The sequence below is a fragment of the Triturus cristatus genome, chromosome 3_2, assembly GCF_964204655.1.
Source record: "Triturus cristatus chromosome 3_2, aTriCri1.1, whole genome shotgun sequence".
Lineage (NCBI taxonomy): Eukaryota > Metazoa > Chordata > Amphibia > Caudata > Salamandridae > Triturus > Triturus cristatus.
Window position 1 is genome coordinate 404958016 of NC_140584.1, and position 15082 is coordinate 404973097.

At 45.3% G+C, this 15082-nt stretch overlaps 1 protein-coding gene across 8 annotated transcripts in view; it reads right to left on the reverse strand.

The window, feature by feature from the left end:
• THRAP3 (thyroid hormone receptor associated protein 3) overlaps positions 1 to 15082 on the reverse strand; it is a 257145-nt gene that overhangs the window by 151007 nt on the left and 91056 nt on the right. For all 8 annotated transcript variants that reach the window (XM_085647945.1, XM_085647942.1, XM_085647943.1 and 5 more), the window contains one exon: positions 7471 to 8337. In XM_085647945.1, coding sequence (XP_085504071.1) covers positions 7471 to 8337 — 867 coding nt within the window. The remainder of the gene's footprint in view (positions 1 to 7470; positions 8338 to 15082) is intronic.

A 15082-nucleotide genomic window follows, 5' to 3' on the forward strand; every position in this document is an offset into this window, starting at 1 on the left:
AGATACTCTAGTGGGTGAACATGCACTTTACAAATACACGTTGTTATAATTCATGACAGAAGAGGCAGAGCACAAAAGTGTACACGAGTCCTGTGCTCCATTCCATCTGGAACGCATGTCCTAAGCGGTCTGGCAGAAACTGCAATTCACTAATCTGTCAACACAGCACATCCAACAATAGTGAAAACATAAATCCAGGGTTCTCCCGACTGTTGGATGATGTCTCGCGCCATCTTGGGATGTTGGTGCCACTCATGATCCACCAGATGCCATATGCTCAGTTCACCCTCTCAGATATTCAGGAGCCCTTTATGCTCAATTCACCCCCTATGATATTCAGGGACCCTTCCTGGTGGTTTGGGAGTAGGATAATGGTCCAATGATCCAGACACCTCCATATGCACCGAGCATCCTGAAAAAGTACCCAATTTATCCCTGCTTGATGAAGTATCACATGGCAGTCGTCAGTAGGAAGCTGCACCAGCAACTCCTCTATGGATGGCACGAAGCCCATCAGAGCCAGACGAATGGCTCACAAGGGGGCCTGCTGCTGAACTACATGCGGCGAGCAGCCACAACTGCAAAACGAGCCATGTGCTAGGAGACCTAAATAGAATCAGTACTATTTTCATGAAACAGAGTACACCGAACTTCAAATTCTATTGCAAAGCTGGCAAGTGCTACCTGGCATAGCAGAGGAGAAGGTTACACAAGGCTAAGGGACCAAAGAAACCAATGACTGCTCTTACCAATATCTGGAGCCAAGCCTGAAACATCAGGACCGTACCCCAAATGTCCTAGACTGGTTACTGAGAAGGAAAACCCCCGACCTCTACTCCAGGATTGCCCTTGTGAATGGGAGTCTGTGAGATAGTCAGGAGGGACCTCTGCGCGTTGACAGTGAACCCAAATGACAAGTGGTGCACTGCTATCCAGAGGTGGTCCACAACAGACTGGTGTCTGCTTTCAACAGCCAGTCTTCGAGGTATGGGAATACTGGTATGTCCGACCTTCAAAGATGGGCTGTGACAACCGCCATCTCTTTCGTAAACACCCAAGGGATGCTTTGAGAGTGAATACGGTTTGGAATAGACGCTGCATTTTGACTATTACAGTTTGTGCGTTGCATAAATACTTTACACATCGCCATCGCCCCAAGATAAACCTGTTTGCTAAGTCTCAACCCTACTAGGGGGTTGAGATCATGTTAATTTTGTGACGTTGAGGGTCCACCCCAACATGGCTTGTGATTATTCCTAGGTGGGTAGTTACCCACTGCTAGTGTTCTAATTTCTTACACCTAGCTAATAGGCCCAGAAATGTGCATAGAGCCAGTGAGATGCAACTACTGTTTTCCCCACTGCATCTATATTTTTGTTCTCCTTATTTTGAGGTGATGTATACCTGGTTCTCTGCAAGATTGCACACAAACTTCTATTCCACTTTTGGCATTGCCACTATACGATCTTAAACAAGGCTTTTCTGTTTTTGAGCAAGTTTCATCGAGGAAGTCTCTTTACATACATAGTGACTTTGTAAAGTGCTGCCACCCTCCCAATAACCACAAATATTTTGGTGCCATCTGGTGGGGACGACAGTACTAAATAGGCCATTACCGCTTTGCTATGTGTCTACCAAATCGTGCCATACGTCGTCTTGCTGATCAGTTGGTACCAGCAAAAGGGATTTTGGAGATTGAGGACAGTTAAGTTCCCTCACCAGCATCTCAAGAATACTGACTGTGGCGACACTGGTGGTGATAAAAGTAGCTGCAATGTGTGGCTTCATTTGCTTAGGAATTGGAAAAATCCTAAAAATTCCCTCTTCAAATAGGAGTCTGCGTTTCTTTGGAAGGGCTGGTATACCACAAGGCCTAGCAATAATATACTATGTTGACCTATGCTTATAGTTCTTTGCCCAACATCTGCCATTTCAGAACCTTTTTCTTCAGTTTGTGGGCATGGCACGGACGTCTTGCACGCTGTGAAGTCCAATTCACCTTTAAGGAGCTTTTGACACTTCCTCAGCCTTCAGATTCCTCTCTGCTCTGAGAATCCAGAGGCGCCACCTCCTTCTGCAGCAGACTTAATCTTTCAGCACCAAGAGCTCTCCAGTATGTTGGGCGATGCTGACCGTTATAACTTTTTCAGGGCAATTATTTGGACACGGTAAGACACTTTCAGTGCAGTTACTCTGAGTTGACTTTTTTCAAGTCAGGTTCCCAAAAGGAAGTTCCTCTATATGTAGGTGGGTATCCTCTTGAAGTCTGGGGTGTTGAGGTCAATCCTTAGGAGTCAACCCCAGAGACCTGAAATGTAGTCTTTGTCCCGAACGTGGATTTCAGCAGGAGCCCTGGAGATACAGGTTGCAGGAGTCAGTTTTTGGCAAACATCGAAATAAGACTGCTTCTTTTGTTACTCCAGTGTACAGGATGGTCCTCCCCCTATCGTCAGACTTGTAGGCCTCAGCTACCACTCCACACGGGGACTTTAGAGAGCCTGGCGCTCCATTTCTGACTAGTGCACCAACCACCAGTCTAGTTGTATCAAATTGTATTTTTAGATTTAAAAATGTTACACATGAGCAGGTACACAGGAACATACTTTTGCAGGAGGGGCACATTTTAAATAAAGAATTGCCCATACCTCTCCCAAACCAATCACTCATAAGATCTGCTCTTTCGTCCTCAACTCAATGGATGTCATCACAGTCAGTGTCACCTGTGTGGCTTACGTGGACTTTGAGACCTTAAAGTTCTCTGATAGATTTTCCATGTTCTCGTTTGAATGGTGAACAAGCAGTTTAAGAGTGACCAAGCTCAATGGTGGAAAAAGCAATCTGATGGAGTTTCTCATATTGCATTGTGGGGCTCAGTAAGAGGTACAACGAGTCAACTTGAAAACAAAACTCATTTAAAGAAAGTCTTGTAATCATCAGAACCTAACACTAGAAAACAGGAGTGTGCACAGGGAATGACCTGTAGCTACACATGCAACAAACATTGCCTCCGAAACCGAAAGTACCAAGGTTGAGAAATAACCTTTAGTACTGGCACTTTATTAGGTCTCGCCTGAGCCAGCACATGCGCTGCTCGGCAAGACATTTAGTAAGTGGGCTTTTAAAAGTCCGACCACACGCTTTTGGCTGGCATAGAGTGTGCGGTTACACGCGCAATGACGAGCAGAGGTGCCATCTGGCTTTCCTCTCTCGTCATGGTGCGCGCACATCGCACACCACTCGCCAGCCTGCTTTTGCCGTCGCGCGCACCTCAATTAACTTTCACACATGCCTTGGCCCCCACTCTGCTCCTCACTCCTTGCATGAGTAAGATCTCCGCTTGACGCCAAGTATTTATTGGAACAGGAGGAGATGATACGCCAACAAGCACACAGTGTGTCCACGGAGTCGAGCTCGCTACTCACAACCAGTGCCTTCAAAAACACCCCCTACGCTCCAGCCGCCAACAACGCAGACAGAATGATGGGAGGGATCTGCAGGAAGACCACGTCATTGCCAGCGTAAATAAACCGAACATTACTGGGGCAATCCGCTCTCAGACGAAGCAGCCGGCACCCACTCTGGATATGGGAGGAGTTTCCTTGGCGGAAACTTAAATCCGTCCTTTCTTGCTTTCTCCTCTCTCATAAGCCTAGCGCGAGGCCAGCAGTGCAGCTGGCAGTCCACAGACCCAAGCGGTGGCAGCGAACGCAGTGAGGCGTCAGTGCGTGCTGACATACTAGGACGGTAAGAGATGCTTCAGTGCACACGAACAGGACAGTGGGAGGCAATGCGTGCCTGCGCACCTGCCGGACATCATCCCTTCGTGGCAAAAGGCTGTTCCATCATGAATATAAACTAAACAGCCTTTACAGCTCTCCGATGAGTATTTACAGGTGAAAAAGATTGTCGTGATGGTAAAATGATTTGGGTGATGTGTCTCTTGTACCAACTCACGAAGTAGCGTTGCCTTTAGAGTATACTATAGCGAGGACCTGTGGAATTGTGCAGCAATGAAGCATCATACTGTTTTTCTCTGAGGCATGAGAATACAAATTATGTGTCAAATTGAGATACATTCTGATGCACTATTATTCCATAATGTTGTAATTTTAACACATTACCACAGGGCCCAAATTTAATCTCTTTATAATCGTTTAATACCTGAATACAACAAGGTGGCAACTTAATTTTTCCAACAGGTCCGCTACTGCGCTCTACCACCAGCTGCGTAAAAAAAGTATATTTTCATCCCCTTGAACTGGCAACATTTTTTGTTGTAATTTGCAAAATATGTAGAAGATGGAGGCTTATAGGGCAATTGCGGTAACTCTAATTAGATGGACAATGTCATGGCAATAGAATCGTGTAGTGTAGTTCAAGTGGCCTAGATTACAATGCGGCATAAAACGTTTTCCCTGGAATATACAAACTGGATGTATGTGCTTCCATCTGAAAATGATTATTCTCACTAATTGTACTTGTGCCTGGATTCTGGGCTGATATTCAAGGATAGGAAGCTGTCACCAGGCATACCATGTTCTAATAGTGGACTCATTTTACAACCTGATGCATTCTGGGATTTGTGAGCTTGGTGACATCAAATGAACCAATTAGACTAATATAACAAGCATTGGCATAGCCAATAGGTCTCGCTTTTGGGACCTTATAAGTGTTTACCCATGCAACAGTTGATGTTGCACCAAGGAAATTGTGCTGCATAACTAACTACTTATACGGTCCCAAAAGCGAGACCTATTGGCAATGCCAATGCTTGTTAGAAAGAGTAACTGAAAAACACCAGTGAATGATAGTATTTGGACTTTTCCAATTTGACTTGCTCCCTTGGTCTTCCAGGAAAACTAGAACATTTCGAAAGTGGTTTTGGTACGGACATTGTATAGGTTTAAATAAGGAAGCCTTGCTTGAAAGGTACCTCAAGCAAACGGAGTAGAAATAGGGTGTTTGTGGGTTAACAGTACAGAAAGCATTTTGTACTTAGTTAGGATTCACAAGCCTGATCAAGTAAATAATGCTTCAAGCCTGGTTCTGTAGAATTCTAAGAAAATAGCACCCTCTCCAAACCGAATCTGGCACCACAGAATACTAAGTCTTGGAAATCTGCACTTCCTTGTGAGAGTTATTTGCTAATACCTGCACCTAGAGGTTCCACCTAAGCAACACGGTGGAGGGCCATGGAATGGGAAGACAACCCTTTTATTGGACACAAATGGTTTTAGCCAAGGTCTCTTATCTAGATAAGAGCTTGCATTTCACTATTAAGCTATGGAATCCTTGGATTACATATTCCTTCTTAGTCAGGCCACTTTCTCAGCCACCTTGAATTAATTTCAGATCTGAACATATCACCATAAGATGCTGTCCACCCCAAGAACTTAATACCACCCTCATCTAAGTCAACTGTCAGAAACAGATAGGAGAATTAAGCCAACCACACTACAGACAAGTGAATTTGAGTTCTGAAGACCAATCAAAACAAAACTACAACACACCGCTTCTAAGGAGAGGCACAACAACAAGGAAACCCCACCCAACAAAGGGGGATACAAACAGACTTTTTCCTTGCATCCTGCCTAATAAATTGATTGTGTGATAAATACTGCCTATAACAAAGCAAATCCACAGTCTGGGACAAGTGTGTGGGGGGGGGGGGGGGGGGGGGGGGGGAGTACGGTATAAATTAAGAAAAGGCTACTTTAAACTTGCTTCTTTCTGCAAGCGCCACAGAGGTTCAGGTAAAAGATGGTATTCTGGCGACTAGAGAATGTGTAATTGAGGAGAACTTAAATAGAACAATGAAAGTGTTGTTTACCTATAACATTTTAAGCTTGTAGTTGTAGATTCGCATACTGTGCCCAGAACCAAAATCATGTGTTGTGCTAGAACATTGCAATTTCGTTCTGGAAGAGAGTTGTGATAGCTCCCCTGAAACTCACAATGTTCCAAAATAAACTCAACCTCCTACTGATTTTCCTTTTTAGGTGTTATCATATTTACTACTGCATGTTTCCATCAAGGGAGGCAGGCACAATGCATATGAATCTATAGCACTACATGCTACAAACTAATTATTACACACAAGTAAGATTTTCTATTTCTGGATCACATGGTGTGCACAGGCTACTAAACTGTACTCAATCCCCCCAAATGCAGTGACCTGCAAACAGTAACAACAACGATGGGTGTCTGGAACACTGTTTTGAGCACACTTTGTCAGACTTAGGCTTGTTGTGCATAAGTGCCCAAACCATAGTATTCACTAAATGTGTGGCTAGATGACCAAGTGACTGATTTCCAGGTGCCTGCTAGGAAATGTTAACACAAAGTCAATTCTAGCACCTTTCTAATGAGCCGAATGTGTTCTAATAGGAATGGTTAATGCATTTTTAGCACAACACACTGAATACATCTTACAATCCCCCTTACATGACCACTTTAGAAATTGCCTTTTCCGAGTGTGCTAGGGGAAACTATAAGAAGTAGTGGCTTGTTTACCCGACAAACTGGGTATGAAAAATATGTAACATGGTGGCACTTAACTAAAACAATTTTTTTTAAAAAGGTACAGTCCTTTCCGCAAGCCACTGTGACCAAAAAGGCAATTCAATCCGATTACATAATAAGGATAAACTACAGAAAGTTGTTCGCTAAACATAACCATTTATAGACCTGGATAAAAAGTTCTTCAACTAACAAAGCCTGCAGTGCACTTACTCTGCACAAGAAAGTGACCGCTAGAAGAAAACCTTTCCTGAGAGAAACTGCAGAAGGTAAGAATTAGGGGCTCAAAAGGATGTACCGCAAGTCGAATTAGGATAATGTAGGAAGCATAGTGGGTATTACCTTAAGCCTTCCATAAAGTTTGTGACAACCGAAATCTTAAAGGACTGATGTTGGTTATGCAAGTAAACCGATATAGCCACCATCTGTGCACACACAAGAGTATACAAGCATTATATTCTGCGTAAGTAACAAGTATATAAGTTTGCACTGTGGCCATTAACAGTTGATTAAATTATAGCAATAATGGATCAATCTTTTCAATTTAGTTGCATAACATTCTTGAACGGTAGGTTTGCTAGAGTTAGCTAAGATGCGTATAGTCTGTAGAATGTTCTTAAGAGGCAAACTTGCAATGTCCAAGCACAACTAGAGACGGTGAGGGAGTGTGTGCACATGTTATCTCCAGGAGTGCATATGCTGCACGCGCAATTGCCACATTTGATTTAAGGCAAACAAGTAAAATAGTGTCAGAAGTTTACATTTTACAAGCATTTTACTGATCCCCTAAGCATTTCTAACTGAGATCCAAACTACTCTACTAGGAAATATTTCCTAATTTCTTTCAAAATAGGAGTACAAGCAAAGCACCAATAGTCTAATTAAACATACGACAAAACTAAACTGGTAAAATAATAGCAAAAACAGTGAAGGATAAAATACACCATATACCTCTTTGAATATGGTCCTGCATCACCTGGTCTCCCCTCATCCTTCGGATTACCATATAGTGAACTTATTGTTGGTGAGGTTTTGCTGAGGGGGGCCTTCTTAGGAGGACTCATACCAGATGTATTGTGGTCAAATGGACTCTGTCGAGAAAGTGCCCGGAAAGACGAACCGCTTGGTGGAGGACCTCCCTGTGGTGAAGGGGGGCTTTTTTGCAAGGGATTTGGGCGGGGAGAGCGCCTCACCACCACAGATTGAACTGAGCTCTTCAGGGTGGGTGCTCGTTCGGGACTATGTTGTGCAATTGGACTTGTGTCGTATGAAATATCCTGCCAATCTTTGGAGGTTTCGGCTTTGGAATTTGGTTCACCACCACCAGACAAAGAAGTCTCCTTAGAATCATCTTCTCCTGTAGTTTGAAGAGATGCTCGTTTGTCTTTGGACCTAGTTTTCTTTTCCTTCCTGGACTTGCGTTTGGATGATTCCACTATGCTGGGATTCGAAGAGGAGGATTTGGATGAAGAAGACCGTCGTGATCTTTCAGAGGATGATTTGTCAGAATTTCTTGAATGACTTCTAGACCTTGGAGAAGGAGATCGTCTCTTCGGGGTTCTAGAGCGGGACCTGCCTCGACGAGGGCTGTAGGGCTGGCGGTTGTAGTTTTGCCAATTCGGTCTGTTGTAGTTGACATAGCCCCCACGGTTATATTGACCTCGTGGGTAAAATCCCCTTCCTCCTCTGTTGCGGAAATAGTACGGTCTCCTGTACCCCCGGTTATTTCCTCTAAAGTTATCACGGTTTTGGTACACTCTGGGATAGTTCCGTTCTCGATTGTGGGATGGAGAGTAGGACCTTGAACGGGACCTAGAGCTGCCAAAAAAAAAAAAAGCACCTATTAAAATACAGATCATACAATTTAACACAATTATTATAAAATAAGCTGTCTAAACAACTTAGATTGCAGAGTCTGGGTGCAAACTTGATTGCAGAAACAGTTTAAAAATGATTGCAGAATAAACTTAACAGTGGGAAAAATGGCAGCTTTTAAGACCAGTGTACCTAGAGAACATTTAACTATGGATTTTCAGATAATCTTTCGACCCCTCTAGAGCATCCGAATTTTCATATTCCCTGCGCTATTCATCTAGCTGTTTACATATACTGCACCAATCAATCACCACCATGTGCATAGTACCGGTTCAGGGATCCACTAATCCCTCATTTGCATCCCTGGATCCATCAAATCTCATTTTATCACGGAGTCAGTACACCTTCAACCAACCCAGGATAGCAGGAAATGACAAAATGGTTACTCACCTCTCGGACTAATTTTGAGCTTGAAGAACTTTTGGATTCACATACTGTGCTTTATTCTGCCATCTAGTGGTTGAGTCTGGAATGGATTCTCTTTTTTGTTGTAGAACCATTTACACCCCAGAATATTCCCAACATACTTGTCACGTTGTATTCTTTGCCCCCCTCCCCCTTTCTGCTTACTTCCTTGTACGGTCTCCTACGCTTCCCTCTACTTTGCTTATTTCTTCTGTGCAAATTCACATAATCTGGGGCGGTGGCAGGATTGCCGATTAATCCCAAAAATTATTCTCCTGCAAAACAGATCCTACCATAAAAAATAAAAGAAACATTTCGTTTTGCAGTGTAAATCTTTTCTGGATTTCCATGTTCTGCACGGATGTAGTAGTAGTAATAGTAGTAGTAGTATTCTTTTACCTTGGGAGGCTGGGATTAACACTGTTTTTGCAAACAGCTTTTAGTACACTTAATCCCACCTGAGCCTTTTTACTAGCTTGAATGGCACACTAATGTTTTGTAAAGGTGTACACAAACAACCATGTGGTTGCCATTCAGAAATCATTTAAGGGTACGTTCGTGGTGTTGCTTCCTTCCTCCTTACAGAGTGTTTGCCTTTTCCAACTATGGCATGCCCACAATTTTGTGCCATGTCTAGACTACCGATCTCGCAATGTTTCCTTTAATAACAGGTAAACATTTGCCTGCTTGTGCAAGGAAGGTGAAAAACTGGTCTCCCATTCCAAATAGTTTTGTCTTTTAGAAGTAGTACATAATTGCCCTTCTAACATCCAGCATGTATATGGCTCTTTATGCCAGAGTATTAGGCTACTGAAAAAAATGCAGTTGGGTTTATGGCTTGGTAAACATAAAAATACCCTTTTGGGATAAAATGCAGGTTTGTTCTCGTCACTACTCTGTAATTTGCAACTAGGGATCCTGTGTTGAACGGACCTGGAGTTCACCAAGTCGCCTTAAAAACGAGATGGTGGGCGTTCCTGGAGAACTGGAGGCCCTCGGGTGGAGGGTAAGATCGCAGAAGTGTGAGTGGACATGACGCTCATCCGGCAGGACCTCCGCAGCTCAACTGCCCGGATTAAAGAGACTGAAGCCCGGATCTCCAATGTGGAAGACTATGTCCAACAGCTCAAGGGTCAGCTGGCCCGACTCCAGTCGCACACTCAGGAATTGCATCGTGGGGCAGAGGACACAGAAAATAGGTCCTGCCACAACAACCTCTGCCTGGTGGGATTTCCGGAGGGGGTGGAGCAGGGCCAGGCGGTGGATTCCTGGAAAAGTGGCTGAAGTCATGGGGCTCTCTTTCTCTTTGATTCGCGATTGAGCGGGCCCACCGATCCTTGGCCCCCTGGCCGGAGCCAGGTGCACCTTCTCGCCCTATCATAATGCATGCTCTTAATTTCAAAGATCGCGATGCCATCCTGTCTGAAGCCCGCAAGCAGCAGCGGCTCTATCATGAAACACCCCCCCCCTCGCCCCTCCCCCATCATGATCTTCACACACTACACCCGTGAGGTCTAGGGCCAGCGCCGCTCTTTTGGGGAGGTCAAGCAGAAGTTGCGGGCACTTAACATTCAGTATCGGCTCCTCTTCCCAGGTCGCCTGCGTGTGGTGTTCGCAAACAAGATATTGTTCTTCGACAACCCGACGGAGGCCTGGACCTGGGCAACGGAGGAGCGCCCTCTACGGGGGTCGACAGATGCTTCCGTTCCCAAAGTGTAGGGGGGGGGGGGGGGGGGGGGCAAGTTTGGGAATGTTTTTTTCCCTATATTGTTATTTTTGTTGTTTGTTTTGGTTTCAGCTACCAAGGAATGACAGGCTATTTTGATTAAGACAGGATTTGCTCTTATAGCAAACGAATGCTCATATCGATGCGGACTCCCACGCGCCACTACATACCCCCATCAGACTGCATGTCCTGGACAAGGTAACACCTACCATGATCGCTAATACTACACCTAGGGCATCTCTCCACGTGTTGTTGTGGAACGTCAATGGTCTGCTAGATTGGCACAAGCGCACAGCGGTTCTAAGACATGTGCAGCGTCTACACAGATCTTCTTATGCTTCAGGAACCGCACCTCTTAGCTAACTGCTGCCCCTTCTTGGCTCGCTACGGCAGAGTATGGCACTCCGGCTTCTCCAGGGGCTCACGAGGGATGGCCATCCTCCTGAGGCGCACCCTGCCCTTCGTACTTTCCCCAAGTGATTCATGATCCTCAAGGATAGTCTGTGACAGTTTCTGGCTCACTGGCTGGCTCCCCTCATGTCAGTATATGCTCCCCCTCGATGCTCACGTCCACACTTGCGCACACTGCTGCCCTGCTACATAATACGCCTGTGTGCAACATGGTTGTGGCGGGTGACTTTAATGCGGTTCTGGCCCCGGCCCTTGACACAATGGGTTCTCCCTCTGCTGCTCGCACGGCGCGGGCGCGAAACTTAAGAGTTGGTCCGAATCCCTGGGACTATGCGATGCATGGCGCACATGGCACCCCCGCACCACTCAATTCACACATACCGCCACGGCCCACCACACACATTCGCGTATAGATGCGATCTTAGATGTCCGCATTCTGCCCAGAGGCATTTCCGATCACTCTCCAGTACTCCTAAGCACTGGGGCTCCCCCTCCTTCGGCCCACCGAACATGGAGGATGAACGCCTGGTTCCTCTAAGATAGTTTTTAAAAAAGTGGTGGGGAAGGAGCTTAAACAAAACTTCGCTAATAATGAGGGTTCTGTAGCCTCCCCGGGTACCCTACGGAAGGCAGGGAAGGCGGCCATACGGGGTGTCGCTAAAGGGCAGCTAAGGATCTAGAGACAGGCGCCTTTGCAGGAGATCTCATCCAAGGAGGCGTAGGCACTCCGCCTGGAACAGCTACTATCCACATCAGATGATGTCGCCCAAGCCCGTCAGCTTGCCCATCATCGGGACGAAATTAGACAGTTATCTCTGGATGCAGCTAAGCTCCTGTGGAGGTCTTCGCTGCCAAGAATCGATGGTTGGGGGGACAAAAATGGCACGATCCTGCACAGGCTGGCCACATACCCCAGGGCGAGTCGTATTATCCCAGAGGTGGCTGACTAGGCTGGAGGGGTGCACATGGTTCGATCAAAATTGCAAGACCGCAAAAGGGGCACTCTTGGTCGCTATCAAAACTCTCAATAGATCACTGATTAGGCAAAAGAGACCACTATAAAACAGTGTTAAATGAGGCCAAACAGAACTGGGTCAACAACAAATGGGACGCTATAAAATCAGCACTCGGGAACCGGGATATTAGGGAATTCTGGTCACTAATCAGAAATGGAAGTGGGACTGGCTATAGAGCAGACTACCCTAATATAGCCCCAGAGAAATGGATTGAACACTACCAACTTCTGTATTCTCCTCCATCTGTCTCCCATCCAACCACCAACTCTTCCTCTCAGAGTCCGTCCCAGAATGTGGTGAATATATTAGCATGCTCCCTACCTAGCCCTACTTCCTCACCGACTAAAGCCTCTTACTTTAGAGTCACTCCAGCAGAGGTTGAATCTGCCATAAAGAGGCTTCCTGCCGGTAAGGCCCCCGGGCTCAATAACATCCCCGGTGATCTCTATAAGGATGAAGCCGCGATCTGGGTTCCTTACCTCTGCTATTTATATAATGCTATAATTATGGGTGCCAAACTCCCGGATACCTGGCTAGGAGCTGAGAACATTCCTATTTTTAAAAAGGGTTCGCCCTTACTCCCGGTCAATTACCGCCCGATCAGCCTGATCGATGTTAGCCAGACACTTTTCTCACGTATACTACTCGATCGGCTCCAGGTTTGGATGGCTGACCATTCGATTCTCAGCTGCTACCAGGCAGGTTTCCGGGATAAGATATCTACGGTAGACCAGTTACACAGGCTCTTACTCTTACACTGGAAAACCGTCAAAGTAGAGGGGGGCAGTCTCTACCTAATTTTTGTTGATCTCAAATCTGCCTTTGACCTGGTTCCACGCCACATTCTATGGGCAGTGCTGGAGGATATGGGGGTTCCCGTTAATCCTCTTAACATCATGGACAACTTCGCTCAAGTTAGAAGTGGCAAACAGGGTGCTCTAACACCTAGGTTTCCAGTAGCGAGAGGAGTACGTCAGGGCTGTGTCCTGGCACCCACTCTATTCTGTCTCTTTGTGAACGCACTCATCACCCACCTTAAAAAGGCTAAAGACATCGATGCCCCAAAACTATTTAATGATCAGGTGGTTGCATTAATGTTTGCAGACACCCTCCTGCTTTCTAAACCGCCTATGGGCATTCAGCGTGCCCTGGACAGTTTTGCCAACTTCTGCCACATAAGGGGTTTGGAGATTAATAAGCAAAAACACAAATTTATGGTCTGCAATCCACCAAAGACCAGATATCCCAATCCCTCTCTGAATGGTATGGTACTCGACAGGGTCACCGTGTTTGAATATCTGGGCATCACTCTGACAGACAGAATGGAGTGGGGTCCCCAACTGGCTAAAGCCAAATTAAGACTGGCACAAACCACAGGGGGTATACTAAGGCTCCATAGAGAGTCTTCCATCAAGCCAGTTACTCCGGTCGCGGAAATATATAGAAGTCAAGCACGCGGCGCCATTTTGTATGGCGCTGAACTCTGGGGCCATTCTTCGATTGACATCTCCAGGGCGGAAAACTTACTCCTTAGATCATTGTTGGCTCTACCTTCTAGTACCCCTCTCATTCCCATCAGAATGGACCTGGGCATTAGATCTATTGAAGTAGCTACCTTACGCCCTCTATTATACTGGCGTAGACTCTGGCTTACCCCGGAATTGTTGCACTTCAGACTTGAAACCCAAGAGCTGCTGTCACTAGCGGGAACCCATAAACTGCCCTGGTTTGCGTTCATAAAGAACGCAAGTGTGAAACTGAGCATCCCAGGTTTGTGGTCGAACCCAGCCTCATTTCGTGCTGAGATTTCTCATGCCGACCTGGTCGCTCTACACCGCACTCATCACATCTCGACTATTGTCAGTAATCCTGGGCTGGGTTCACTTACACTAGACTATCTCAATCAAAAAACTGTCTATAGAGCAGAGCCATTTCTCGATGAGGTAGCGCCACTCTCTGCGTGGAAACTGTATCTTCAATTCAGATACGGCACACTCCCACTAAGGGCTTTCTCATGTAAATGGTCGAATGACAAATCTTCGGATTGCCCGGCCTGCCAGCGTAAGGAAGAGTCTGTCGCCCATGTATTTTTTTTCTGTACTGGGTACAAGCTAATGTGATATCGCTGGATTGTCCCCATTTGCAGAAATCTTGGGGTTAGCAACTATCAACAGGCACTTAACACTTTTAAAATCAACACCTCCACGCCCATAGTTCTCGGTTTCACACTTTATTAATGCCATGTGGCGTAGGAGAAAATCCTTCCTATAAATTCATGAGATCCTTCTTTTATTGACAATCTAGGGAAATTTATATTTCTCCTCTTGTTTTAAATTTTTTCTTCTCTGCTTTTTAACTGTAAATAATTTGTTTAACTGAAATTTTTATAATTCTGTTTTTTTATCCTTGTGTATTGGTCATTTATTTGTCTGTAATTTTGTATCTTTGATGGTCCTTGACCGAAATAAAGATTACTTGACTGACTGACCTTTCCTATTACGCCAGTGTATAAATCTGCTCCACTTTTGCAGTATAGCACTTTTTGGGGGTTGGTCATCTTACTTCTTTGAAACTTTACATGGCTCTTGCTGGTAGACCAAGATGACTGAATTCTAGGTTATACTGTGTCAACAGGTGGTGGAGCACAGGCAACCTTATGACATTTTCCATTTGCCCATTTCATTTGGTCTGAAAACCATGATTGCCTGGCCCATGGAGGCATAGTTAGAATTTGTTCCATCTTTACCTGCTTGCATTTGTGTATCACCAGTTAAATCAACAGGGGGAGGAAAGAAACTTTGACTGATCTATCGACAGGGCATTTCCCATCCAACAGTGGTGTGGATATCTGGAAGTGAAGGTTTGCCATTTTATAGTTTCTTCAGTGGGAAAATAGGTCCCACTCCCAAAGATGCCCTGTTCTAACTATTGCTTTAATTACCACTTGTGTGAAGCATTTGCCGTCTGCTTCTGTATTTTGTACCTCTTGGAATACGTATTGTTACTAATGTTATTCTTCTCTGCAGAGCACATTTCCCACTTCCATATGTCCTGAGCTAGTTTGGACAGTATGCGAGATTTAGTCCAGTCACCCCCCTTTTTTTTTTCTTTCTTTAGGTAGAACATGATG